Genomic DNA, 27758 nt, shown 5'->3' with positions numbered 1-27758 from the left:
AATTTAATACCTAGATGAGAAACTGAAGATAATCAAGAACACAACCGTACATTAGAATTCTATGCTTGGGACTTCCGGTGGCGGCCATGACCTGCTAGGTCGCGCGTTCACAGCAACTCGCCCGGCGAGGTCGGTATTTTGGGACGCTGAATGGGGCGGTGGCGGCATTTGGAGGCTGAGACTGGTGTGGGAATGGACGCTGGAGAGGTTCCCCCCGGTGCTGCATGGACATAACTAGGAGTGGGACCGGCAGACGCGCAAACGCGGGGAAAAAGGTAGAGAAGGTCCAGGAAGACAAAATGGCAGCCGAAGAAGATCGGGAGGTGTGGGCGGAGTGGAACAAGAATTCCTAAAAAAAACTGCTTTATGGAGCTTAAAACGGAGATGTTGGCCTCCATGGAGAAGATTGTGGTGGCCCAGAAGGCGCAGAAGGAGATCAAGGAGGTGAGGAGGAAGGTGGCGGAGAATGAGGACGAGATCCTGGGCCTGGCGGTGAAAGCGGAGGCGCATGAGGCGCTACATAAGAGATGGCAAGAGGCTAGGTGACCTAGAGTACAGGTCTCAGAGCCATAATCTGCGGATCCTGGGCCTTCCCGGAAAAGCGGACGGGGCAGACGCGAACATGTACGTGACCACGATGTTGGGGACGCTAATGGGCGCGGGGGCCTTCCCGCGGCCCTTGGAGCTGGATGGGGCGCACAGGGTCCTCGCCAGAAAGCCAAGAGTGAACGAGCCACCCGGGGCGACGGTGATACGGTTTCATCGTTTGACAGACCGGGAGCGAGTCCTGCGGTGGGTGAAGAAAGAGCAGAGCAGTAAGTGGGAGAAAGGTGAGATCCGCATCTACCAGGGCTTGGGAGCTGAGTTGGCGAGGAGTTCAACCGGGCTAAGGCGGTCCTCCACGGCAAAGGGGTGAAGTTTGGGCTCCTTCATCTGGCGAGACTCTGGGTAACATACCAGGACTGGCACCATTACTTTGATACGCCGGATAAGGCGTGGTCGTTCACCAGGCACGAGAAGCTAGACCTGAACTAAGGGACGGTTGTATGGGGGTGAAATGTGCGGGCGAGGGTGGACCGGGGGGTAAGATGGTGGGTAAACCATAAGATTATTTGCTTGTCTGCTCCAGTTTGGTTGGTGGTTTTGTTGTTTGTTTTTCAGGGGTTTTGTTTCGGGGGCGGGAAACACCCGGGACAAGTTGTCCAGTGCACGGGAAGGTCCCGGTTGGCGCTTGCTCCTCTACCCTGTGGGGGACCTGCGGCTGGGGGTGGAGCGGGGTCAACGCCCTCTCTGGAGACTGGATGTCGGGCTGTTGGGTGGCCTGAAGGAGACAACAGGTTTAGGGTCGGCATATAGAGGCGGGAGCGGCTGGGGTCAGCATGGGTGAGCTGACTCACGGAAGCATAGTGGGGGGGAAATCAGAGCTAAGCGGATGCTTGGCAGGGGGGGGGGGGGGGGGGGCGGGGTGCTGCTGTGCTGATTGAAGGGGAGCCAGGTGAGGGGAATGGATGGAGAGTCAGGCTGGGGGGACACCGAGGGGAGGGCTGTAATCGGGAGGCAGGGGCACGTGGCTGGCCAAAAAAGGGAGAAGGTTAGTCGGCAGGATGGGGGGTGGCCAACCCCCCAACCAGGCTGATCACGTGGAGCGTGAGGGGTCTGAATGGGCCGGTCAAGAGGTCCCGCATGTTCCTGCATTTAAAGGGGTTGAAGGCAGACGTGGCCATGTTGCAAGAGATGCACTTAAAGCTCGCAGACCAGACGAGGCTAAGGAAAGGATGGGTGGGACAGGTGTTTCACTCGGGGTTAGACTCAAAGACCTGAGGGGTGGCAATTTTGGTTAGTAAGCGAGTGGCATTTAAGGCAGGGAGAACGTGGTAGACAAGGGGGCAGGTACATAATGGTGAGTGGCAAGCTGCAGGGGGCCCAGGTGGTGCTAGTGAATGTATATGCCCCAAACTGGGACGATGCGGACTTCATGAGGCGTGTGGTGGGTAGGATCCCGGACTTGGAGTCAAGTAACCTGATTATGGGAGGGGACTTTAATACGATCTTGGACCTGATTTTGGACCGTTCCAAGTCCAGGTCAGGAAAGAGGCCAGCGACGGTCAGGAAAGAGGCCAGCGGCGGCCAGGGCCCTGTGGGAGTTTATGGGCCAGATGGGGGGGGGGTGAACCCCTGGAGGTTGCGCGGCCAAGTGCGAAGGAGTTCTCCTTTTTCTCCCACGTCCGTAAAGTCTATTCGCGGATAGACTTCTTTCTGTTGAGTAGGGCGCTGATCCAGAGGGTGGAGGGGGTCGAATACTCGGCCATTGCGGTCTCGGACCATGCCCTGCACTGGGTGGACCTGCGGCTGAGGGTGGAGCGGGGTCAACACCCTCTCTGGAGACTGAATGTCGGGCTGCTGGCAGATGAGGAGGTGTGTGGCCGGATAAGGAGGAGCATTGAGAACTATGTGGGAGCGAATGACACAGGGGAAGTAAGGGTGGCAGTGGTGTGGGAGGCTTTGAAGGCGGTTGTTAGGGGAGAGTTAATCTCCATCAGGTCCCACAGAGAGAAGGAGAGGGCGGAGAGGGAGAGGCTGGTGGGAGAGATACTCCGGGTAGACAGGAGATACGCGGAGGCCCCAGAGGGAGGGCTGCTGAACGAACGCCGGAAACTTCAGGTGGAGTTCGACTTGCTGACCACGGGGAAGGCGGAGGCGCAGTTAAGGAAAGTGAAAGGGGCAGTCTACGAGTATGGGGAGAAGAGTAGGATGCTGGCGCACCAGCTGCGCAAGAGGGAGGCGGCTCGGGAGATTGGGGGAGTGCGAGATAAGGAGGGCAACATGGTGCTGAGCCCAGAGAGGGTCAATGAAGTCTTCAGGGAGTTCTATGTGAAGTTATACGAGTCGGAACCCCCTGGGGAGGGGGAAGGTATGAGGCAGTTTATGGACCGGTTGAGGTTCCCGAGGGTGGAAGTGGAACGGGTGGAGGGATTGGGGGCCCCAGTTGAGTTGGAAGAGGTAGTCAGGGGGCTGGCAAGCATGCAGTCGGGCAAGGCCCCGGGTCCGGACGGCTTCCCTGTAGAATTTTATAAGAAGTTCTCAGAGCTACTGAGCTCGCTCCTGCTAAGAACCTTCAATGAGGCAAAGGAGAGAGTGACCCTCCCATCGACGATGTCGCAGGCATTGATTTCGCTTATCTTGAAGAAGGAGAAGGATCCACTTCAGTGTGGGTCCTACAGGCAGATATCGCTTCTGAATGTAGACGCCAAACTGTTGGCAAAAATTCTGGCCACCAGAATAGAGGACTGTGTCCCAGGAGTTATTGGGGAGGACCAAATGGGTTTCATTAAGGGCTGGCAGTTGAACACGAATGTGAGGAGGCTCCTGAATATTATCATGATGCCCTCGGAGGGGTGGGATGCGGAAGTGATGGCTGCAATGGACGCAGAGAAGGCCTTTGACAGGGTGGAGTGGGAGTATTTGTGGGCGGCGTTAGGCAGGTTTGGATTCGGTGAGGGATTCATAGGGCGGCATGGGGGCGCCTGGAGGCGACGTCATGCAAAGGCACCAGCCTAGGGGCACTAGTCACGCCTCCGCTGCCGTTCTCACCAGCGTGATACACCACAAGTCCGGTGGTGACGGCGGCACTGTGGATTTGGGGGCAGTGGAGGAGACACAGGCAGGAGGAGGAGGCCTCTGATTGGACCCCATACGGAATAACCATAGATTTGCTCCAGGTAGGATGGATGGGGGTTCCAAGGCTGGTATAGGGCAGGTATTAGGAGGATGGGGGACCTGTTTATAGACGGGACTTTCCCCAGCATGCAGGCGCTGGAGGAGAAGTTCGGCCTGCCCCCGAGGAATGCATTCAGGTATCTCCAGGTTCGGGACTGTCTCAGAAAACAGGTGGGAACATTTCCGCTGCTGCCCCCGCGTAGGATCCAGGACAGAGTGGTATCTGGCATCTGGGTAGGGGAGGGGAAGGTGTCGGACATATATCAGGAGCTGCAGGAGGTGGAGGAATTGAAGGGCAAGTGGGAGGAGGAGCTGGGTGAGGAGCTGGATGAGGGCCTGTGGGCCGACGCCCTGGGCAGGGTGAACTCCTCCTCATCATGTGCCAGGCTCAGCTTAATTCAGTTTAAGGTGGTGCATCGGGCGCATATAACGGCGGCAAGAATGAGTACGTTTTTTGGGATGGAGGACAGGTGCCCGAGATGTGCAGGGAGTCCGACGAACCATGCCCATATGTTTTGAGCATGCCCGGCGCTTAATGAATTCTGCCAGGGGTTTGCGAGGGTGATGTCTAGGATTTTGGACACTCGGGTGAAGGCGAGTTCAACAGTGGCGATATTAGGGGTTTAGGAGGATCCGGGAGTGCAGGAAGCGAAAGAGGCCGAAGTACTGGCCTTTGCCTCCCTGGTAGCCCGGAGACGGATCTTGTTAATGTGGAGGGACTTGAAACCCCCGAGTGTGGAGACCTGGGATAGCGATATGGCGGGGTTCGCCTTGAGAGGGTCCTTGATGGGGTTCTCCCGACGGTGGTAACCTTTCCTTGACTTTCTAGGGGAGCAGTAATTGCCAGCAACAGCAGCATCCTGGGGGGGGGGGGGGGGGGTGGCGCACTCAGGTGGGGGGGGGGGAAACTGTTGATATAATGTAAGTTTTATATGAAGACAACACCCACCTTGTTCTGTTCAATAATTCTTGTTTATTTTTATTTGTACTTCTATCTTTGTTATGCAAAAATGTTGGTTGGAAAAGCTTTAATAAAACATTTATTAAAAAACAAATGCTACGCTTGGTTCAGATACAAAATAACCACATTCTACATATTCTTAATACCGTCTTCAAACAGCATGGTAAATATTTGGTAATATAATTTTTTCTCGTTCAGTTTTTCACCTCCTTGTGTTTAAGACATTTACTGAATGGTTTTACAGATGAAAGAAGCAAAGGGCATTACTGCTGTTACATCCAATAGAAATTTAAACAAAAGGGTCCTGATCTCAGCAGCTACCTTTAGTAAAAATACCAAAAAGGTGGACAATGCCTCTCTGAACCAGAAAAAAAAATCATCTTACCTCTCTCTTCCCCTTTGTTCACCATGTCCATAGCAGTCGTCAGGTCCCACATCTGAATGCTTCCATTTCCATGGCCTGTGAAGAGGTACCTCCTTGGTCGAGAACCCATCCGGCTAGAACCTTCACATTCCCTCACAGTAAATGCAGTTATTGTCATGCAGTCTACTGCCTGGATCTCACAAATCCTAGAATCAAAACAGCAGGATTTCTATTGTAATTAAATGTTAAACATCGTATAAGAATAATTCCTGAAGTTGCAGGAAAAGTAACGTTAAACTTGCTAATGCTTTACCTTTTCCCTGTGGAGGACAAACGAACAAACAGCTTGTTAGTGACTGGAACAACTTTCTGGATGAAAACTTGTTGATCATCCCTCTCCCCAAATGGTCCTAAAAATCACAATAATACATGGAATATTCAAAGTAGTAATCAACCAATACACAAAGTCATCTCTTAATAGTTTAGTTTGATGTTCAACAGTTTAATTCATGCAGCCTGAAAATAACCATGTCATTTTCATCAGTCAAAGCTTACAAGAAAAAAGCAAATAAGGGATGCTATTTTGATCTAAGTCACTGCATCCAACATATTCTTAAATGCAAGGCATTTGCACAATTATCTGTTCCAAAGTTACTTTGTATATTCGTATTTTATGAACTTGAACTCGTGGAAGCACCTCCTTCGCTCATCAGGATTCACCTTGCAGCTTGAAGCAATGTTCTGGATTTATCTTTTCTACCCAATTTACAACAGTTTAAGCAATTCTGAGATTCCTTCTTTCGAATATATTAAACACGTAGGGCAGCATGGTAGCACAGTGGCTAGCACAGTTGCTTCACAGCTCTCGGGTCCCAGGTTCGATTCCCGGCTTGGGTCACTGACTATGCGGAGTCTGCGCGTTCTCCCAGTGTCTACGTGGGATTCATCCGGGTGCTCCGGTTTACTCCCACAGACCAAAGATGTGCAGGTTAGGTGGATTGGCCATTCCAAATTGCCCTTAGGTGTCCAAAAAGGTTGGGTGGGGTTACTGGGTTAGGGGGATAAGATGGAGGTGTGGGCTTGTGTAGGGTGCTTTTTCCAAGGGCCAGTGCAGACTCGATGGGCCGAATGGCCTCCTTCTGAACTTTAAATTCTATGATTCTATGCATTGGTTTCCAAATACAAAAAGGAATGAATTATGTATGGGGAGGCATGGTGGCAGAGTGTTTTGCACTGTTGTTTCACAGCGCCAGGGACCAAAGTTCAATTATGGCCTTGGTTGACTGTGTGGAGTTTGCACATCCTCTCCATCTGCATGGGTTTCCTCCGGGTACTTCAGTTCCCTCCCACAGTTCAAAGATGTGCAAGTTTGGTGGATTGGTCATGCTAAAATTGCCCCTTTGGGTCCAAAGGCGTGTTGATTAGGTGGGGTTATGGGATAGGACAGGGGAATGGGCCTAGAAAGGGTGCTTTTTCAGGGGGTCGGTGCAGACATGATGTGCCGAACGGCCTCCTTCTGCACTGTAGGGATTCTACTCCATATCACAAATCAAGTGGAAAATTAGGCCATCTTTACACTGTCCCAACAAGCCATTCATCTGGCATTTCTCTTTGTTATACCTCCCAACCTTGAGGCTTTTCAGAAAGAAATGATAAAAATTGAAACTACAGCAACTTTTATAGATCCACATCTACTAAAAACTGAGTTTGAATGCTCAATCTTTATGATCATTTAGTAATGATTAGGCAGAGAAACTAATCTTTCTAAACACATTAATTCCTAGTCTCTGGTGGAAACAGAGTTTCAATGTTGTAAAGCAAGGCAAAAAGGTGGGAGGAAGAAATGAATATGGAGGTATCAAAGTTAGAAATTTGCACCTCTGAACAACATTTAACTCCTGCTTTGACAAAGAGTCATCCAGACTCAAAACGTTAGCTCCCTTCTCTACACAGATGCTGTCAGACGTGCTAAGATTATCTGGCATTTTCTATTTCAGATTCCAGCACCCACAGTAACTTGCTTTGATTTAACTTCTGCTGTATTTTCTAATTATTTTAACATCAATAGCTTTATCTCTGAAACCCTAATATTTACCAATGTCATTTCCAGCTGCATAACTTCCATGGCTCTCTGTCTCCTCTAATGAAAGTATTTTGAATGAAGCCAGTGGAGTGGAGCCTGGCTGTGTAGAGATCATTCCTCTGAAACGAGTGACTGTCCAAGTTCTCACATGATTATTATCGGCGCACACTGTAGGACAAAGGCTGTTAATCATATCAGTTCAAATGCAACATTCAGAAGTAAATGAGGAAAGCAAAAATCATAGATTTTTTCGATAAATATTTAGAAATAGAGAAATATAGAGTATTTGCCAATGTTAACACCGCCAGTACAAGAACAAAACAGTATTCCCTTTCATACTCTTTCCATTAGCAGTTAAACAGAATAGTCCCAATTATCGAAGAAAATACATGCACCAACTCATATCTACACGAAGACTGCTTCTGGTCAATATTTCGTGTAAGATAGGGTTTTCTAAAATGTACTATAAGTACAAACCAGAAGAAATCTTATCAACTCATGGCAAATAACAAACTGAGCAATCCTTCTCCCTAGCTTAGACTCAGAAACCATTCATTATGTTACTGTATATAATTTTCACCTGTGTATAAGTGAAAAGACAGGTAGCTCAAGCAATAGCTCAATAGATATGTATTATGAAAGGTGGATCAACGAAACTCTCACAAATCAAATAGAAATCAGCTTTGGGTATAATAATCAGGAAATCTACACGTGACACAATTCATATCTACTAGACCATTGTAAAACAAACGAAAACGCTGCAGCTCTTGTTAAAGACTTGCACTGGCAATATTCTTTGGATTTGGGGTATGAAGCTCAGCTGAACCCTAATCATTCATAAAATTGAAAGCACAGGTTTCACTGTACAAGGTTGTTATCAGGAATGCACTTAGCAAACATTTATTGAATTAAAGCATCAGGTCCCTTCATATACAGCACAGCAATCAAATCATGCAACCATCATTTTTACCGGACGTGGGCATCACTGACTAGGCCAGTATTTATTGCCCATCCCTAGTTGCCCTTCAGAGGTGGTGGTGAGCTGCCTTCTTGAACCGTTTCAGTCCCAGAGGTGTAGGTACACCCATAATGCTGTCTGGGAGGGAATTCAAGGATTTTAACCCAGCGACAGTGAAGGAACAGTGCTATGTTTCCAAGTCAGGATGGTGAGTGACTTGGAGAGCAACCTGTATATGATGTGCAAGGATAAAAATACAAACCAAATACTGTATTGGTCAAGTTTTATAAGGCATTGATCAGATCCCATCTGGAATAGTGTGTGCTCTTCCAATCACGTCAGCTTGTGCTCAGGAATGGTTAGGAATAATGATGATTCTGGGTATTAGGAATTTCTGTTGTGAGAAAAGGTTAAGAGAACCCAGATTGTTTTCACTGAAAGAATGGGCACCCTAGTAGTTCAATTGAAGCTGTAGATTATGAAGATCACTGACAACACTGATCCAAATCACATAATTTAGGTGAAGGATTCAAACACAGGGTTAAAATTAACAAAAGAACGATGAGTGAAATTGACCTTTCTTTTGAAGGTGAATAGAGTGGTGGAATAAAGTTACCAGAAAAGACTAATTAAGTGGACAACATCAACTGATTCAAAAGACAATTAGATAGATGCATTTCTGAAAAGAGAATACATTGATAGGTATAGTGAAAATCTGCATGGGAGGGGTTAGTCCAACTAAAAGAGTTCTACTCCATTTCTATAATTTCCAATATTACCTTCATCAGACTTCTCACCTTTCTAATTTCTATGTAATTGCATTCCTTAACTTGTCTTCCTGTCAGGTTATTTATAACAGAGAATAACTGACAACTAAAAAAAGGCTTAAAACAGACACCACAAACACACTAAGTTATATATAAAATAAGGAAGGCTGTAAAATTTAATTGGGAAGAAATTAATGCACACACTATTAAAAACGCAAGTCACTTGAAATCCAAACAATATTCAGAAACTTACCAGACACTAGATATTTTTCAGACAACATGATTTTAGTCACTGGGCTGCGGTGAACTGTGAAGGTCTGGAAGAGCTGGGGACCTGATCCTACAGTTTCAGGATGTTGGACTATTACACGCACTGCACCAGAACTGGTTCCATATGCAATCTCAATCCAGTTGCCACTGACACCTATAAATGGAGCAAGAAACATTTGTTAACCATGTATTAGCTAAAACTTTGATTGTATCCAAAGTCTCCAAGTGTGATAACTGTTCAGCCAGAAGAATCTGTTTCTTCTTTTCGCTTTTCTTGTGAGGCACCTGGCTTGGGTTGGTGTACAGCATCAGTACCTTGCCTGGCCAACTCATGCCAGCCTATGCAATGACTAGTGGAAAGTTATTCTAGTATTAAGGATATTACAACTCAGTGAGTCTTATTTTATCAACATCCACATCTATTTTCCAACACCAGTAATGATCAGAAGTAGGAATCCTGATGATTTCCAAGGCATGGGGATAGCAAGAGCAACAGTTTTACTTCTACTACCAATTCCTGCTTAAATAGGACCTTAGTCAGATTGTTTTACCTGGCTTCACTGTAGCAGAGTACCACAACCAAATCTGCCCCCCACAACCTCTCCTTGACATTAGCATTTCAGTTTCTATCACATCATTTATTCCCTTGGAAGCTGGTTGTCCACTGGAGCCTCTTACACTGCACTGTCTGGTATTTTACCAAGTAATCTGTTGAACAAGTTTGCAATGGATTAATATAATTAAGAGACTGTCATATTGGGTCATTGGCAATGCACATACTTGTTTTTGGAGTGAGGTACACACTTAATGCAGTTATGGCATCGTTTGATGGATCATGATAAAGTTCAGTCACTAGAAGATCATTATCCTTCATCCTTAATGGGAATTTCTGCATATCTACAATACAGAATAGGATCAATATGATTAATAGCCAATGTGCTGTAATTCATACATGAAAGATAAAACATTAAATCCATCAAATTTGCAGTAGATGTAGCACTTTTATGCTTACATTTTGTAATAAGATACACCAAAGGGAACTGCAAGAATGAGAGCTAAGGTGAGGTGAATCTAAACACAGATGGAGCATCACCTTTCTTGGCAAGCGTCAAATGCCTGCGACACTTATAGTGGGATCTCTATTATTCATAAAGGAGGGTCCCAATAATGGATAAAGAAAATAAACGGATAATAGATGGTCTACAATTTTTCATCATACAGGGGCTGGTTTAGCACAGGGCTAAAGGGCTGGCTTTTAAAGCAGACCAAGGCAGGCCAGCAGCACGGTTCAATTCCCGTACCAGCCTCCCCGAACAGGTGCGGGAATGTGGCAACTAGGGGCTTTTCACAGTAACTTCATTTGAAGCCTACTTGTGACAATAAGCGATTTTCATTTTTTTCATGCTGAATGTGACAGTGATGGTGCACATCCAGTGTTCACCATTATTAAGGATCTGTGTAGTCTCACAATCCTGACTCCATCAGTTAACTAACCATTAGTGGAGGTAAGTAACAAAAGATTTCAAACAGTTACAACAGACCTCTTACCAATATAATATATTGATCCATTGTTACAGCCCAGCAAAAGGAATGTCCCTGCTGTGTCACAGCTTGTGATCGGAACTACCTCCTGTACCTGTATATTTCAAAAGGATGTTCAGGAAGCATGAATCATATCACAATTATTTATATCTTAACTTGCCGAAGACAACATTCAAAACCAAAAGAAAATTATTGTAATGCAACATAATTAGTCTCAATTACATGAAGAAAATTATGTCAGTTTTGAAAGTCAACAAGGGAAACAAAGACATTAAAAACAAAAAGTCACACTTCTCACTTATCATGTACAACAGTCCACACTAATGCAATTTGTCAATTTGTACTGCACTCATATCTTCCAGCAGAGTTTTTCAAACGTTTTTTTCCCCCAGGACCCACTTTTACCAACCAGCCGACCTTCGCAACCCACGCCGGCCGACCTTCAGGACACATCATTTTTGCTTACCTTTAATGTGACAGGGGAGCCTGCATGGTCCTCAAAATCTGCCTTGCTTTGTCATTCAATGTTACATTTCTGCTAAGGACTTGAGCTGATGATTTAGGTTTGTGCTGCATCCTTTGACTGTCCTCGAACTCAACATGCTTAATCTTCAAATGACTTTGAAATTTTGAGGGTTTTAAACTCTCATTTGCTGTACTTTCCTTCATACAACACACATGGGCTTTGCATCCCGATTTGCATTGGCACAATTAACAACACCATACCTCACGAAATCATGTTTATACTGCTTTGTTCCAGATTTCAGTTTTTTCTGAGTTGACTGTTCCCAGAGGCCCTGAAGCTTTTTATACAGCTCACACAACACTGCTTTTCCTGCTGTGGACTCTCCTGATCAGCTCTCTCCAGCAGATTCAGTTGAGAAATCCTGGCTCGTTTGCACCTCTGGCCCTCTCTTCCTTATAATCACTCTTCCTTATAACAGAACGATGCATCTTCAGTTCTTCACAGTCCTGTTGCCTTACTTGCTCAGTTAGAAAATGGAAGAATCCCTCCTCTGTGATTTTGCACCAAAAGTATAGACGCACAGGACGCGTGATGTCAGTGTACGTGCAGGCGCACATGACCTGGCTCTCTGCCGCTGTTTCTGGCAGGAAGACTGTAGCATTCGCTTTCAAAAAACGGTTGCGGCTGGCATCCTCATTTAAAAGCCGGTCGCGGCCATTGGGACACTTCTCCCGTGATCGTGAACGCGGAGACTGATCGCATGACCTTCCCGACGCTCGCGACCTGCAGTTCGAAAAACCCTGTACTAGAAGATGCCGAGTGTGCAGAATTTTTTAACATTGAACATTTAGAGCCCGCAGGCAGACACTATTTACAACCCATAATTTACACAACACTTGAACAAAACGGAGATATCATAACAATGGGACTAAGATTTTAGTCATGCACCAATGTGATATCATGTACAGCTTCTCTCAGAAAGCAGAGTAATTGTAAGTAACTTCCTGATTCTCTTGAAACTGTATCTGCCTAGAACTGCCAAGTATTTTTTTCAATTTGACCCCAACACTTTGGTGAAATTTATTTTAGATCTTTTTTTAGTTTTATTTCAATTTAATTTACTTGTTTTTCCATGTTTCCTGCTCCTCATATTGCCACCCATGAATCAGGGCATTTTATTTAAAGTGGAGCAGCCGTTAGTTGAATGGGAATTCCTGTAGAATTCCTCTTACTTTCTAGGAGCTAGAAGTCAGGAATTATTAGACTTGTGTGCCTGCCTGTATCTGAGGTGAGACATGCACATCTATCATTATCCACGTAGGCTGGTCCACAGATCTCAGCAGAAATTCTTGGTTAGTCATACAGGACTTTGCAAGGAACTGTTTTCTAGTTTGGAATTGAGACCTCAAGGTGGTTCTTTTCCAGCAGAACATTTATCTCAGGAGATTGGAAAATCAAATTGCACATGCAAACTGACAAGACAAGTGCACAATTTCCATCATTCAACTGGGCTGATCGAAAATAACTTGGCTTGAAAGATGTGACTATTGTCAGTTCTACAACTCTGCACTGTATCGTGCAAGGAGTGCCTGTCTGCATTATTGGAATGCTTTGAGATGCAAAGACTGGACTGCAATGTTGAGAGAGAACTGTGCCTGGGTGAACAGAACCCAAGGAGCAAACGTTTTGTGGAAAACAAATGTTCGACTGTCAAGATGCATTTGCTCTAGAGCCTTGCTTGCTTGACTAATTCCTATATGTTGGACAATTTTGTCTTTTACTAACTCCAGTTCCTGCATATTTGGGTACATCAGAAAGGATGGAAGATTTTGGTAGGAGTCGTCTGCAGTCCTCTTAATAACATGCACACATCTGAAGCATGGAATAGAATATGGCTTTAAAACTGAGGCGCAAACAGACCATATAGGATTTAGTGATGTGCAACACACTAGAATTAGTTAACCATCTGACTGTAAGCAACATCTCGCAGTAATACAACTATATTTGATAGGTTAGCGGGGGGAGGTTAGAGGGGGAGTGGGTGTCTCATACCAAATCTATGCTTTAAATTTAAATGATGAAGCTTTGAAGGGATCATACTGGAACTGTCCACAGTAAACTGGCTGGACAGTTACTGGGTAATTTACACACCAACAGTGGGAAGTATTTGATATGATAGACAACTAGGGGATCGATTACCCCCAAAAGAGATAAGATTATCCCAAAAAAGAGATAGATTACCCCGAAAAAGCACAGGTCCTACTTGAATGGTTAAGCAACCATAGTCAACAGAGAAGTTAAAAACAAATGTAAAGAAAGGTGGAAATCCAGCAGACTAGGAAAGCTATGAAAAACAAAAAAGGTAGAGTTCAATGTGGGGAAGTATGGGGGTCGGCCACTATTGATCTGAGAAAGACAATCTGAATACTTTCTTTGTGGTGCATGGCAAGGAGCTGTGGAGGAGCAACAGGATTTAGGTGTCCATGTACACACATCCTTGGAGAAAAAGAGTAATTTAAAAGGTGAATGGAATACTGGGTGTTATCTCAAATTCAAAAATTAATAAATGGCGCTTCAGTTGACAAGTTCCTGTTCAGATCCCATCTGGAGCACTCGTTCAGTCTTGGGGCACCAAACTTCAGGAAAATTGGCCTAAACTCGGTATAGCACAGACTCTCAGAATTATATCAGTGTTAAATGATGAGTACACATTGCAATAACATTATCGCATTGCCTTGCATTGAGAAGGTTCAGCGGTGAACTAATTGAGTTCTTTAAAATAAGGGATTCCAGAGTGAAAATTAAGATGGGGAATGTGAAACTCAACAAACAGATCAGCCATGATCTTATTGAATGTCAGTGCAGGCCTGAGGGTCTGAATGGCCTTCTTCTGCTCCTATTTCATATGTCATTGAAATTTCAAGGCTGAGATTGTTACTTTTTTTGTTAAAGGTATCAAGCAATATGGATGAAAGGCAAGCAAATGAAATTGAAGCACAGACCACCATTGATCTAACTGAGGGGCTGAATTACCTTGATAGTGGTTTGGAAGGTGCTGTCTCACAAATCTGGTTGTGCTCCTGCAGTGCCTCTTGTAGATGGTACATACTGCTGCTATTGCTCGGCAGTGGTGGTGGAGGAATTGTGGGTGATTCCAGAACCAGGTGGCATTATTTTAAAATTGGAGGTCATGCTTTTAGGACAGAGATGAGAATTTATTTCTCGGAGGGTTGAGAGACTCCTGAACTGTCTGCCTCAGAAGACGATGGAGGTAGGGTCATTGAATATCTTTAGGGCGTGGTAGATAGATTTGTGATAGGCAAGAGATTCAAAGGTTATCGATGTTAAATGGGAATGTGGAATTCAAAACATAAACAGATCAGCCACGATCTTACTGAATGGCAGAGCAGGCACAATGGGTAGAGTGGCCTACTTCTGCTCCTATTTCGTATATTCGTATGATACAGTCGTACTGAATTGCTAGTTTGCCAAGCATAACAGAAAAATTCAGAGCACTGCTGCTACTGTTCGTCAGTGGTGGAGGAATTGAGTGTTTGTGGGTGACTTCAGAATCATTTGTGCACATGAATCCCTTTGGATTAGATTTATATTAAATCTGCAGATATATAAAATGAATGATCCTGGGTACTGAAAATAATTTACTCAACACCTTACAACTTATGAATGTGAGGAGTCAGCAAAATAGCTATTGTCATCTTACTCTATTATATGCCTTCAACATAGGATCAAAAACAGCAAATTAAAGTTTACAAGATTTTTTTGAAGTATATAGCTCACCTGCCAGTGTTGGGTAACTGCATTCCACACTCCTACTTTCCCAGTGTGACTGGTTGCGACCAGCTGATTTCCAATAAAGAAGAGTGCATCCACTGGAACTCCAAGACTAAATACACCTACAAAACAAACAGCAGATAAGTTTGTTGCTACATTTCACAGCAATTTTCTTATTCATGGATAGTCTTTCCCATTTCAGTTAACAAGCATTTTAACTTTACTTCAATATATAAAGTAAGTGGAACTACTGTCCAGATAATCACTTGTGATTGCTGTCTTGTTTGGCACTTCTATGTGCAGACCAAAGAACAGCAACCAGCCTGTGCATTTGAACCACGCAACACAGCTCCGGACCGCTAGCAGATCCAAAAGTAAATACCAGTCTTATGAGCCATTCTACATTTCTTTTAATTCATGTGTACAGTTACAAGGGAACAGAGAAAATGAATGCAAAGAGGGCAGATTACTCCAGAGGGAGGACACACTCAGTTGAAATTATTCACAACAGCATGTCAACTCTTTCTGTATTTGAAGTGTCTCTCCTGTTTAGTTTAAACAGCCTTGAAAGCTGCCAGAAAAAAAAGTACTTCATGAAGAATGACAGGATGCTGTCCAGAGGGTTACGGAGGGTTGGGGGGGGGCACATGTACCCTAAGGAGCAGTGTGGGAATTGTGTTTCCTTTTAATATGGAAGGTGCAAAACCACAGACAACAGACGGTAATAAATACGATATGTCACCGGGCACAATTTCCTTTGAGTAATGTCCTGCGGTTTCGGAAGATGTTCGCATAAATTTCTTACACTGACTGTGTAAAAGTGGTCCCATTCAATTTTGCGTCATATAACAGTGGCCTTCAAACTCTTAGTGCCAAGTACCCTCAACCACAATTCAGAAAGAGCTCAAGCTCTCAGTGAAGTGCTGGATTATAGGGTCCTGCACTTCTTAATGTGGCACCATTTTATCATCAAAGTCCCACTGCATTATGCAAAGTATTCCCTATTTAGAAAGGTTGGCAGGATTACAGAAGTTTCTGACTTGTTTCATCTGCATTAACTTGGATGAGGCACATATTTAAAAATCGTGCATTGATGATGGATTTCAGCAAACTAAGGACTGTTACAGGAAGCTAGATGGATATCAAAGTAAACACAAACATTGGTGAATTCAATAGAGCCATTAATTACCAGCATTATAGAAAATTAATACTGGAATTTGCTTTCAGTTAGGCCTACAGCTACCATGGAATTCAGCTTTTCATTGATGTGGTAGAAATTATGGTGGTTTTCTTAGCCTTCAGCTGGCTTTGGTGGGGCCAGTGGCCCTGATCTGCCGGTTAATTAAAAAGCAAACTTTAACCTGATCAAAACTGTAACCTAACTATGTGCAACAGATCTTCCCAAGATGGACTACATTGGCTCACTGAGCTTTTAACATTTATATACCACTCATATAACAATGCTGGATGCAAAGAGCAAGAAGATGCCATTTAAATTCAGTGCTATGATACAGATGACAATAATATTCCCGTCATTTGAATATTAAACATGCCAACCTGTATTTGGATGGGTCAACTGTATGTCTGTCATCTGCCACTTGCAGAAGGACATAGGACAGCTATTAAAACAAAGAAGGGTCTGGTGTAATGTGTCTGCAGCCCATTTCTTATATGTGGTGCAAAATTCCAGTCATTATTTCAACTTCAGAGAACAAAAGTGTGTGTGTATGCAACAAAATCAAATATTGTGTGTATCAGAAACATCAGGTTTTTTAAAGATCAATCTTCCCTCATCCTCCCTCATGTCTAATTACATAGAATAGAACAAGACGTGCATATATTGAGAAAAGGATGCTTACCATGCCAGTAATTTCTCTGGCACAAGATGAAGCAGAATTCAAATACAATCCTTGCTGTGATAAAAACACAATGCAAAGGTCGCTTCAAGTGACTGTCATGGATATAACTGAGTTACAATTCTAAAAGTTTTACTCAATCTATATCGATCTGGTACATTTGTTTGCAAAGGGTATTAAAGTGCATCAGATTTTAAACACTACTCAAATCAGGAATGGTCACCGTTTGGAGCAAACGCACGAAGAACATTTGAAAGAAATGCAGATGATAAAACTAGAGATTCAGTCCTCAAAGATCAGAATCTGTTAAAAATGTTTTACAATGGTATGTTCGCCAGTTAACCCAGTAACATTGATGTCAGTCAGATACAGCAAGGCTGTTTCACAAATCCTTATGATCTGCAATCTCTCTATTTCTAGGTTTTGCGACCACTGTAACTACAGTGTAGTTTGATGTTTCAGTATAGACTATAAAAACTAAAATTAACTAATGGATTTCACTCAGCACTCCCAACAATGTGTAATAGATTTTCGTACAAGAAACTTGCTATTAACCACTGGCAGCAGCACAGTTGTATCATCAGAATTAACAAAAACATGAAGAATGTTACTTTATGCATTTTCCTAGATTCAATACATTTTATTTTAGATGACATTCATGCTATTTGGAAGTTATACCAAATTACTGACTGGAAAGGTACATTTTCTCTGAATGCTACTTACAGCAAAGTTTTAAGCACACAGTCCTCATCGCATTTAGCGGGCTATATTGTGGTGAGAGTTTGCCTGCTGTACACAGCAGCCAATAAAACCATTTGAAATAAAAATACAAAATGCAGCTAACGTGTCTCCACTTTCCAATTGCCTCCCATAGTTGTTACCAGCACAAACAGTTTGAGTGAAGTAGCCTCAAGATCCAATTTTGTCTGGAATCAACAAAACTTGTTAAAATGGCAAGTGCTGAACTGCCAAAATAGCCAGCATGCTTAATTAATTTTAAGCAACAATGTTACAATAGCCTCCTTTCAATACATAAAGGGAAAATAAATTAAACTAGCGAGCGAGCAGAGGCTATTTTATTCATTATAGAAAGGAAGGGAGACAAAATTAACTATCAATCTGATGGGTAATTTCGGAACACCCTTAGGACAACTTTAAGGTGACTTTGGCGAAGATGATCTGGAAACAGGTTGCTGCTCACTGCCCCTTCCTTTGATGGGTTACTGTGCTGCAGAAATTATAAACAAATGCTTACAAAGAATATTACAGCCTCACAATAAACGAATGCCACATAAACACATTAGGACGTTCTGTAGCTTTATCTTCATTATATGTTCATCAAAACTCCATTTTATATTCTGACATCAAATCGTTATTGTGACCATAGGTCAGCCAAATTTATCAATCTATACGATCTTCATTAGGAACTGTTGTAGCTCTTAGAAGTGGTCTGCACACATGTATCGGTTTAAACTCTCACAATAGGATGTGTAATTAAAACAAAGTTGTCATCGATATAACTTTGATAAAATAATTAAGAAATTCAAAACCTAGTTAGCATCCTTCCTCATTCCTGACTGCGAAATTCAGTGTCACCATGGCAGTGAGTTGTCTCTTACTAATGGCAAATTAAACATACCACACTTCTTTAAAATATGGGGAAAAAACTCCTAGACAATGAAATATTATGTCTACTGTAGAAAGAAGTAGGAAGAAACACTTTAAAATCTCTTTTAGGAGAGTCAATCTCTCCAAAGCAAAACTACTGGCAGGAAAACATCCACCATGTTTAATTCCACTTCGAACCTTATGCACGTCAAGTGTCATAAATATTCATGCCAATTAAATAATGCTACAATTTACATAAACATCTGTTGTGCATATTAAAAAACCCTTTTTCCAATTGTATGTTGACAACTGGTAACTTGTAATAAATTCACCTGGGGAGAGGAACCATCTCCCAAGCTCAGCAAAGGAATGACAGCCTTACAGGCAGGCAGAGTAATGGTGATAACTTGCTTTAATTTATTTTCAAAATATGCATTAGAAGCCATTCTGAAATAGATTTGGGTTGACACATAAATCTGCTTATTTGCTGGGTTTGTCCCTGTAGAAATCTACTGTGCAGCTTGCAACAAAGAAACAATAGATATGAAAAATGCTAAATCAGGGATTTTCAAAAACATCTCTCCCTCTTAAGGGTTCCTTGAATTAAAAGGATAAATCTGCTGGAAACTTTATAAAGATAAAATAGTGCAGATACAGGAAATCGGAGACATAAACAGAAAATGCTGGAAAGACTCAACATGGCAGGAAGCATTAATGTTACCTGGCCTGCTGAGCATTTCCATAATTTTCTGATTGTAAGCTAGATTTCATCAACATAAAGTTAAGGAAAAGAATGCTCCAGACATGGTTGAAATGCTAATTCTTTGAGCAATCTGCCAGATTATTGTTATGCACCCTTTCTTTTGGTGCCCCTCACACTACTTCAACCTTCAATTCTCCAAAAGATGCAGACTCATGCTAACTGTTGTTCAATAGAACAGTACAGCACAGAACAGGCCCTTCGGCCCACGATGTTGTGCAGAGCTTTGTCCGAAACCGAGATCAAGCTATCCCACTCCCTGTCATTCTGGTGTGCTCCATGTGCCTATCCAATAACCGCTTGAAAGTTCCTAAAGTGTCCGACTCCACTATCACAGCAGGCAGTCCATTCCACACCCTAACCACTCTCTGAGTAAAGAACCTACCTCGGACATCCTTCCTATATCTCCCACCCTGAATCTTATAGTTATGCCCCCTTGTAATAGCTACATCCACCTGAGGAAATAGTCTCTGAACGTCCACTCTATCTATCTCCCTCATCATCTTATAAACCTCTATTAAGTCGCCTCTCATCCTCCTCCGCTCCAAAGAGAAAAGCCCTAGCTCCCTCAACCTTTCCTCATAAGACCTACCCTCCAAACCAGGCAACATCCTGGTAAATCTCCTTTGCAATGCTTCCACATCCTTCCTATAGTGAGGTGACCAGAACTGCACACAATATTCCAAATGTGGTCTCACCAGGGTCATGTACAGTTGCAGCATAACCCCACGGCTCTTAAACCCAAGCCTCCCGTTAATAAACGCTAACACGCTATAGGCCTTCTTCACGGTTCTATCCACTTGAGTGGCAACCTTCAGAGATCTGTGGACATGAACCCCAAGATCTCGCTTCTCCTCCACATTCCTCAGAACCCTGCCGTTGACCCTGTAATCCGCATTCAAAATTTTTCTACCAAAATGAATCACCGCCCACTTATCAGGGTTAAATTCCATCTGCCATTTTTCGGTCCAGCTCTGCATCCTATCAATGTCTCTTTGCAGCCTACAACAGCTCTCCACCTCATCCGCTACTCCACCAATCTTGCTGTCATCAGCAAATTTACTGACCCACCCTTCAGCCCCCTCCTCCAAGTCATTGATAAAAATCACAAATAGCAGAGGACCCAGCACTGATCCCTGTGGTACACTGCTGGTAACTGGTCTCCAGTCTGAAAATTTTCCATCCACCACCACCCTCTGTCTCCCTCATCACCTTATAAACCTCTATTAAGTGTGATAGCCAGTTACTTATCCAATTGGCCAGATTTCCCTCTATCCCACACCTCCTTACTTTCTTCATGAGCCGACCATGGGGAACCTTATCAAACGCCTTACTAAAATCCATGTATGCAACATCAACTGCTCTACCTTCATCTACACACTTAGTTACCTTCTCAAAGAATTCAATCAAATTTGTAAGGCAAGATTTATCCTTCACGAATCCGTGTTGACTATCCCGAATTAAGCTGCATCTTTCCAAATGGTCATAAATCCTATCCTTCGGGACCGTTTCCATTAACTTACTGACCACCGAAGTAAGACTAACCGGCCTATAATTACCAGGGTCATTCCTATTCCCTTTCTTGAACAGAGGAACAACATTTGCCACTCTCCAGTCCTCTGGCACCATCCCTGTGGACAGTGAGGACCCAAAGATCAAAGCCAAAGGCTCTGCAATCTCATCCCTTGCCTCTCAAAGAATCCTAGGATATATCCCATCTGGCCCAGGGGACTTGTCGACCCTCAGGTTTTTCAAAATTGCTAATACATCCTCCCTCAGAACATCTACCTCCTCCAGCCTACCCGCCTGTATCACACACTCATCCTCAAAAACATGGCTCCTCTCCTTGGTGAAACTGAAGAAAAGTATTAATTCAACGCCTCTCCTATCTCTTCTGACTCCATGCACAAGTTCCCACTACTGTCCTTGACCGGCCCTAACCTCACCCTGGTCATTCTTTTATTTCTCACATAAGAGTAAAAAGCCTTGGGGTTTTCCTTGATCCGACCCGCCAAGGACTTCTCATGCCCCCTCCTAGCTCTCCCAAGCCCTTTTTTTAGCTCATTCCTTGCCGCCTTGTAACCCTCAAGCAACCCAACTGAACCTGGTTTTCTCATCCTTACATACGCTTCCTTTTTCCTCTTGACAAGACATTCAACCTCTTTTGTGAACCATGGTTCCCTCACACTGCAATTTCCTCCCTGTCTGACAGGAATATACATATCAAGGACACGCAGTATTTGTTCCTTGAACAAGCTCCACTTTTCATTTGTGCCTTTCCCGGACAGTTTCTGTTCCCATCTTATGCTCCCTAATTCTTGCCTAATCACATCTTTATTTACCCCTCCCCCAATTATAAACCTTGCCCTGCCGTATGGCCCTATCCCTCTCCATTGCAATAGTGAAAGACACCGAATTGTGGTCACTATCTCCAAAGTGCTCTCCCACAAACAAATCTGACACTTGGCCCGGTTGATTACCCAGTACCAAATCCAATGTGGCCCCACCTCTTGTCGGCCTATCCACATATTGTGTAAGGAAACCCTCCTGCGCACACTGTACAAAAACTGCCCCATCCAAACTGTTTGACCTATAGAGGTTCCAATCAATATTTGGAAAGTTAAAGTCACCCATGACAATTTCTTCCTCCAGATCTCTATTACTATTTGGGGGTCTATAGAAAACTCCTAACAACGTGACCGCTCCTTTCCTATTTCTAACTTCAGCTCATATTATCTCAGTAGGCAGATCCCCCTCAAACTGCCTTTCTGCAGCAATTAAACTATCCTTGATTAACAATGCAACTCCTCCACCTCTTTTACCACCTTCCCTACTCTGACTGAAACATCTATACCCCGGAACTTCCAACAACCATTCCTGTCCCTGTTCTAATCATGTCTCCGTAATGGCCACAACATCGTAGTCCCAAGTACCAATCCTCGCTCCAAGTTCACCTACCATATTCCGGATGCTCCTTGCATTGAAGTAGAGACACTTCAACCCACCTTCCTGTCTGCCGGTACACTCCTGCAACCTTGATACCCTCCTCAACACTGGTTTCTGGACTACAGCTCGTTTTCCCATCCTGCTGACAAATTAGTTTAAACCCCCCCGAAGAGCCGTAGCAAATTTCCCTCCCAGGATATTGGTGCCCCTCTGGTTCAGGTGCAAACCGTCCTGTCTATACAGGTCCCACCTTCCCCTGAATGTGCTCCAATTATCCACGTAACTGAAACCCTCCCTCATACACCATCCCTGCAGCCAAGTGTTTATCTGCACTCTCTCCCTGCTCCTCAACTCGGCAGCACATAGCACCGGCAACAAACCAGAGATGACAACATGGTTTGTCCTGGCTCTCAGCTTTCACCCTAGCTCCCTAAATTCCTGTTTTAAATCCCCGTCCCTTCTCTTACCTATGTCGTTGGTACCGATGTGTACCACGATTTGTGACTTTTCCCCTTCTCCCTTAAAGATTCTGAAAACACAGTCCGAGATGTCATGGACCCTGGCACCCGGGAGGCAACATACCATCCGTGTCTCTTTCGTTGCCACAGAACCGTCTATCTGTCCCTCTAACTATCGAGTCCCCAATAACTATTGCTCTCCCTCCTTCCCTTCTGAGCCACAGGGACGGACTCAGTGCTGGAGGTCCGGTCACCATGGCTTACCATTGGTAGGCCGTCCCCCTCAACAGTATCCACAACGGTATACTTGTTACCGAGGGGAACGACCACAGTGGATCCCTGTACTGATTGCTTCCTCCCAGCTCCTCTCACCGTCACCCATCTATCTTCATTCCTCGGAGTAACTACATCCCTGAAGCTACTATCTATGACCACCTCTGCCTCCTGAATGATCCGAAGTTCATCCAGCTCAAGCTCCAGTTCCCTAACGCAGTTTCGGAGGGGCTGGAGATGGGTGTACTTTCCACAGGTGAAATCAGCAGGGACACTGACGGCGTCCCTCACCTCAAACATTCTGCAGGAGGAACATTGCACTGCCTTCCCTGCCATCCGCCCTAGATAACTTGCGGATAAAAACAAGAAAAGAGCTTACCTGATATGCACTCACCCCCTGAGGTTAGAGGTGGAAGGGTGGGGGACACTACAAGTGTAGTGTCTCGGGTTTAGCAACCACCCAACTTAAATATAAGTAAAAATAAAACACTTAAGCACCTACCTGAATCCCAAGCTGCACTCTGGCTCCCTCTCTCTCTCCCGCTCCCGGAAATGAAGGCCGCTGGAACCTGGGGGTAAGCTTGAGCACCTACCTGATTCCCAAGCTGCACTCCCTCTCTCTCTCCCACTCCCGGAAATGAAGGCCGCTGGAACCTGGGGGTAAGTTTATGCACCTACCTGATTCCCAAGCTGCACTCCGGTTCCCTCTCACTCTCCCGCTCCCGGAAATGAAGGCTGCTGGAACCTGGGGGTAGGTTTAAGCACCTACCTGATTCCTAAGCTGCACTCCAGCTCCCTCTCACTCTCCCGGAAATGAAGGCTGCTGGAACCTGGGGGTAAGTTTAAGCACCTACCTGATTCCCAAGCTGCACTCCGGCTCCCACTCTCTCTCCCGCTCCCGGAAAAATCTTTGGATATCTTTGGCTCTCTGGTGCCTGTCAAGTGACTATTTTAATCAGGTGACACCACAGTGAGTGGTGTAAAGGCAACTCCCCGCTAGTACATCAGAGTTGAGACTCTTACTGCCCTTATAAGGCATTCCACACAAGCAAGTTGCAGCACAGATTATTGGACAGCATGAGAACTATCCAACAATTCTCCCCCCTTGACCAGGGGCTGCAGCCAATTGTAACACCCACAGCTATCCCAGGAATGATCAGTTTACTCAACATACTCGAGAATCAAACCCATGACCTCCAGTACTGTTGGTTCAGGATCATGTCAAATGGTGCAACCTTTAGACCAGGACAAGATCCCAGTCCATATAAAGGTAACTCAAGTTAGTGCTGTCCAATTGATCCTAGTGCTCTCTTTGTCATCTAAACACCCTAACAATTACTATTTTTGTTGAGTAGATTTAAAAATAAGGAACATAATCTCACAATTGATAAAGTGCCTACAATCTAATAAAACATCCCAAGCTGAATGGTGGACATTAACCTGGGATTAAGAGAAATTACAAGACCAAAATTGAAAGACTGTGTTAAGGCAGCTTTTGTTGCAGAAAAAGGTAATCATGGGCTGAATTCTCCGCTGGCGGGATGGTCTATTATGCCGGCGGCCCGGGGAATTATCGACGGCGTGGGGCTGCCCCACAATGGGAAAACCCATTGAGCAGCCGGTGAAACGGAGCATCCCTCAGGCGTGCTGAACCAGAAATCTGGCGCGGCGGGATGGAGAATCCAGCCCAAGATATTTAAGACAACAGAGCTCCAGTATACAACTGCGAATGGCAGTACCACCAATGGTGTAGTAAATAATAATAATAGCTTGTCACAAGTAGGCTTCAATGAAGTTACTGTGAAAAGCTCCTAGTCGCCACATTCCGGCGCCTGTTCCGGGAGGCCGGTACGGGAATTGAACCCGCGCTGCTGGCATTGCTCTGCATTACAAGCCAGCTGTTTAACGCACTGTGCTGAACCAGCCCCTGTATGTTTGGTGCTTGAACTCAAAAAACAGATTCAACAAGATCCTGGGCTGATCTACCCAAATTCCACCTTCCTGTAAAATCCCCCTCAATTCCCTTAGTACCCAAAAATCTATTAATCTGTCTTGAAGGCACTCAATGACTAAACATCTACAGCACCCTGGGTAAAGAATTCCTAAATTTCTCAGTACAGTTGTAAATGGTATTTTTTTTTTTGAAAATCTTTTTATTGGCTTTTCTCACAGTAGGCCCCTTATTTTAAGACTGTGACCCTGTAAGATTTTGATAATACTACTAATTTTCGGGTCCGATGTGGATCTGAAGCAACGTTTATGGATTTTATCTTGAGCACATTTTAAAGTTTAGTTTATATTTCTGCACGTATATTAATTAACAGATAAAGCAAAGACGAAAGGTAGATGAGGGTAGAGCAGTTGATGTGGTGTATATGGATTTCAACAAAGCGTTTGATAAGGTTCCCCACGGTAGGCTATTGCAAAAAATACGGAGGCTGGGGATTGAGGGTGATTTAGAGACGTGGATCAGAAATTGGCTAGCTGAAAGAAGACAGAGGGTGGTGGTTGATGGGAAATGTTCAGAATGGAGTACAGTCACAAGTGGAGTACCACAAGGATCTGTTCTGGGGCCGTTGCTGTTTGTCATTTTTATCAATGACCTAGAGGAAGGCGCAGAAGGGTGGGTGAGTAAATTTGCAGACGATACTAAAGTCGGTGGTGTTGTCGATAGTGTGGAAGGATGTAGCAGGTTACAGAGGGATATAGATAAGCTGCAGAGCTGGGCTGAGAGGTGGCAAATGGAGTTTAATGTCGAGAAGTGTGAGGTGATTCACTTTGGAAGGAATAACAGGAATGCGGAATATTTGGCTAATGGTAAAGTTCTTGAAAGTGTGGATGAGCAGAGGGATCTAGGTGTCCATGTACATAGATCCCTGAAAGTTGCCACCCAGGTTGATAGGGTTGTGAAGAAGGCCTATGGAGTGTTGGCCTTTATTGGTAGAGGGATTGAGTTCCGGAGTCGGGAGGTCATGTTGCAGCTGTACAGAACTCTGGTACGGCCGCATTTGGAGTATTGCGTACAGTTCTAGTCACCGCATTATAGGAAGGACGTGGAGGCTTTGGAGCGGGTGCAGAGGAGATTTACCAGGATGTTGCCTGGTATGGACGGAAAATCTTATGAGGAAAGGCTGATGGACTTGAGGTTGTTTTCGTTGGAGAGAAGAAGGTTAAGAGGAGACTTAATAGAGGCATACAAAATGATCAGGGGGTTGGATAGGGTGGACAGTGAGAGCCTTCTCCCGCGGATGGATATGGCTGGCACGAGGGGACATAACTTTAAACTGAGGGGTAATAGATATAGGACAGAGGTCAGAGGTAGGTTCTTTACGCAAAGAGTAGTGAGGCCGTGGAGTGCCCTACCTGCTACAGTAGTGAACTCGCCAACATTGAGGGCATTTAAAAGTTTATTGGATAAACATATGGATGATAATGGCATAGTGTAGGTTAGATGGCTTTTGTTTCGGTGCAACATCGTGGGCCGAAGGGCCTGTACTGCGCTGTATTGTTCTATGTTCTATGAAAGAAAAAATGCTGGGAAATCTCAGCAAGTCTGGCAGCATCTGTAGGGAGAGAAAAGAGCTAACGTTTCGAGTCCGATGACTCTTTGTCAAAGCTAGTAGACAGAGAAAATGGGAAATATTTATACTATGGTGAGAATGAAAGATGAGTCATAGCCACAGAAACCCAGGGAAACCGGGTGCTAATGGCCACAGAAACCAAAGGGAAAGAATGCTAATGGCAGTCCCCAGAGAGGACAAAAGATGTGAACGTTCAAACAGCAGGGAAACTAACATCAGAGGATGGGGAAAGGGGGAAGCAAAGAGGAGAAAGATGAAGGAAAGGTGGATAAGATAGGGGGGGGGTGAAATAAAATATATATTGAGGAAGAAAGAAATGGTAAAAGACAGTTAAAATGAAATGAAAACAAATGGATTGAGGTGGGGTAGAGCTGATCATCTGAAGTTGTTGAATTCGATGTTCAGGCCGGAAGGCTGTAGCGTGCCTAACCGGAAGATGAGATGTTGTTCCTCCAGTTTGCGTTGCGCTTCACTGGAACATTGCAGCTGGCCAAGAACAGACATGTGGGCATGGGAGCAGGGTCTTTTGTTAAAATGGCAAGCCACAGGAAGGTCAGGGTCCTGAATGCGCACAGACCGAAGAGGTGTTTGGTGGTGGCATCACGCTGGAGTTGGCGAAAATGGCGGAGGATTATGCTTTGGATACGGAGGCTGGTGGGATGAAATGTGAGAACGAGGGGGACTCTATCCTTGTTCTGGGAGGGAGTGGAGGGGGCGAGGTTAGTGGCACGGGAGATGGACCACACACTGTTGAGGGCCCTGTCCACAACTGTAGGTGGGAAATCACGGTTGAGGAAGAAGGAACACATTTTCGAAGCGCCATTTTGGAAAGCGGCATCATTGGAACAAATGCGACGGAGGCGAAGGAGTTGAGAGAAAGTGATGGGAGTCCTTACAGGGTGTAGGGTGTGAAGAGCTGTAGTCCAGATAGCTGTGGGAGTCAGTGGGTTTGTAGTGGATATTAGTGGATAGTCTATTGCCAGAAATGGAGACAGAAAGATCAAGGAAGGGAAGGGAAGTGTCTGAGATGGACCAGGTGAAAGTGATGGAGGGGTGGAAACTGGAAGCGAAGTTGATGAATTTTTCCAGGTCCGGGCGAGAGCATGACACGGCACCAAAATAGTCATCAATGTATCGGTAAAGGAGTTGTGGGAGGGGGCCCGGATAGGCCTGGAACAAGGAATGTTCCACATACCCCATAAAAAGGCAAGCGTATCTAGGACCCATGCGGGTATCCATTGCTACACCTTTGATTTTGAGAAAGTGAGATGAGTTAAAGGAGAAGTCGTTGAGAGATAGAACAAGTTCAGCCAGGCGGAGGAGAGTGGTGGTGGATGGGAATTGTCCGGGCCTCTT

At 44.7% G+C, this 27758-nt stretch overlaps 1 protein-coding gene across 3 annotated transcripts in view; it reads right to left on the bottom strand.

Annotated features, from left to right (window-relative positions):
* The window catches only part of kctd3 (potassium channel tetramerization domain containing 3), a 109302-nt gene that overhangs the window by 20934 nt on the left and 60610 nt on the right, over positions 1 to 27758 (bottom strand). For 2 of the 3 annotated variants that reach the window (XM_072509126.1, XM_072509145.1), the window contains exons 10-17: positions 16780 to 16833; positions 14927 to 15042; positions 10669 to 10756; positions 9901 to 10017; positions 9104 to 9274; positions 7138 to 7293; positions 5356 to 5452; positions 5064 to 5248 (exon numbers count right to left, since the gene is read on the bottom strand). In XM_072509126.1, the coding sequence (XP_072365227.1) occupies positions 5064 to 5248; positions 5356 to 5452; positions 7138 to 7293; positions 9104 to 9274; positions 9901 to 10017; positions 10669 to 10756; positions 14927 to 15042; positions 16780 to 16833 (984 nt within the window). The remainder of the gene's footprint in view (positions 1 to 5063; positions 5249 to 5355; positions 5453 to 7137; positions 7294 to 9103; positions 9275 to 9900; positions 10018 to 10668; positions 10757 to 14926; positions 15043 to 16779; positions 16834 to 27758) is intronic. The other variant, XM_072509135.1, reaches the window with a different exon arrangement.

The sequence above is a fragment of the Scyliorhinus torazame genome, chromosome 1 (assembly GCF_047496885.1).
Source record: "Scyliorhinus torazame isolate Kashiwa2021f chromosome 1, sScyTor2.1, whole genome shotgun sequence".
Lineage (NCBI taxonomy): Eukaryota > Metazoa > Chordata > Chondrichthyes > Carcharhiniformes > Scyliorhinidae > Scyliorhinus > Scyliorhinus torazame.
The sequence above is the reverse complement of the archived record's forward strand: the minus strand, read 5'-3'. Positions and strand labels throughout refer to the sequence as shown.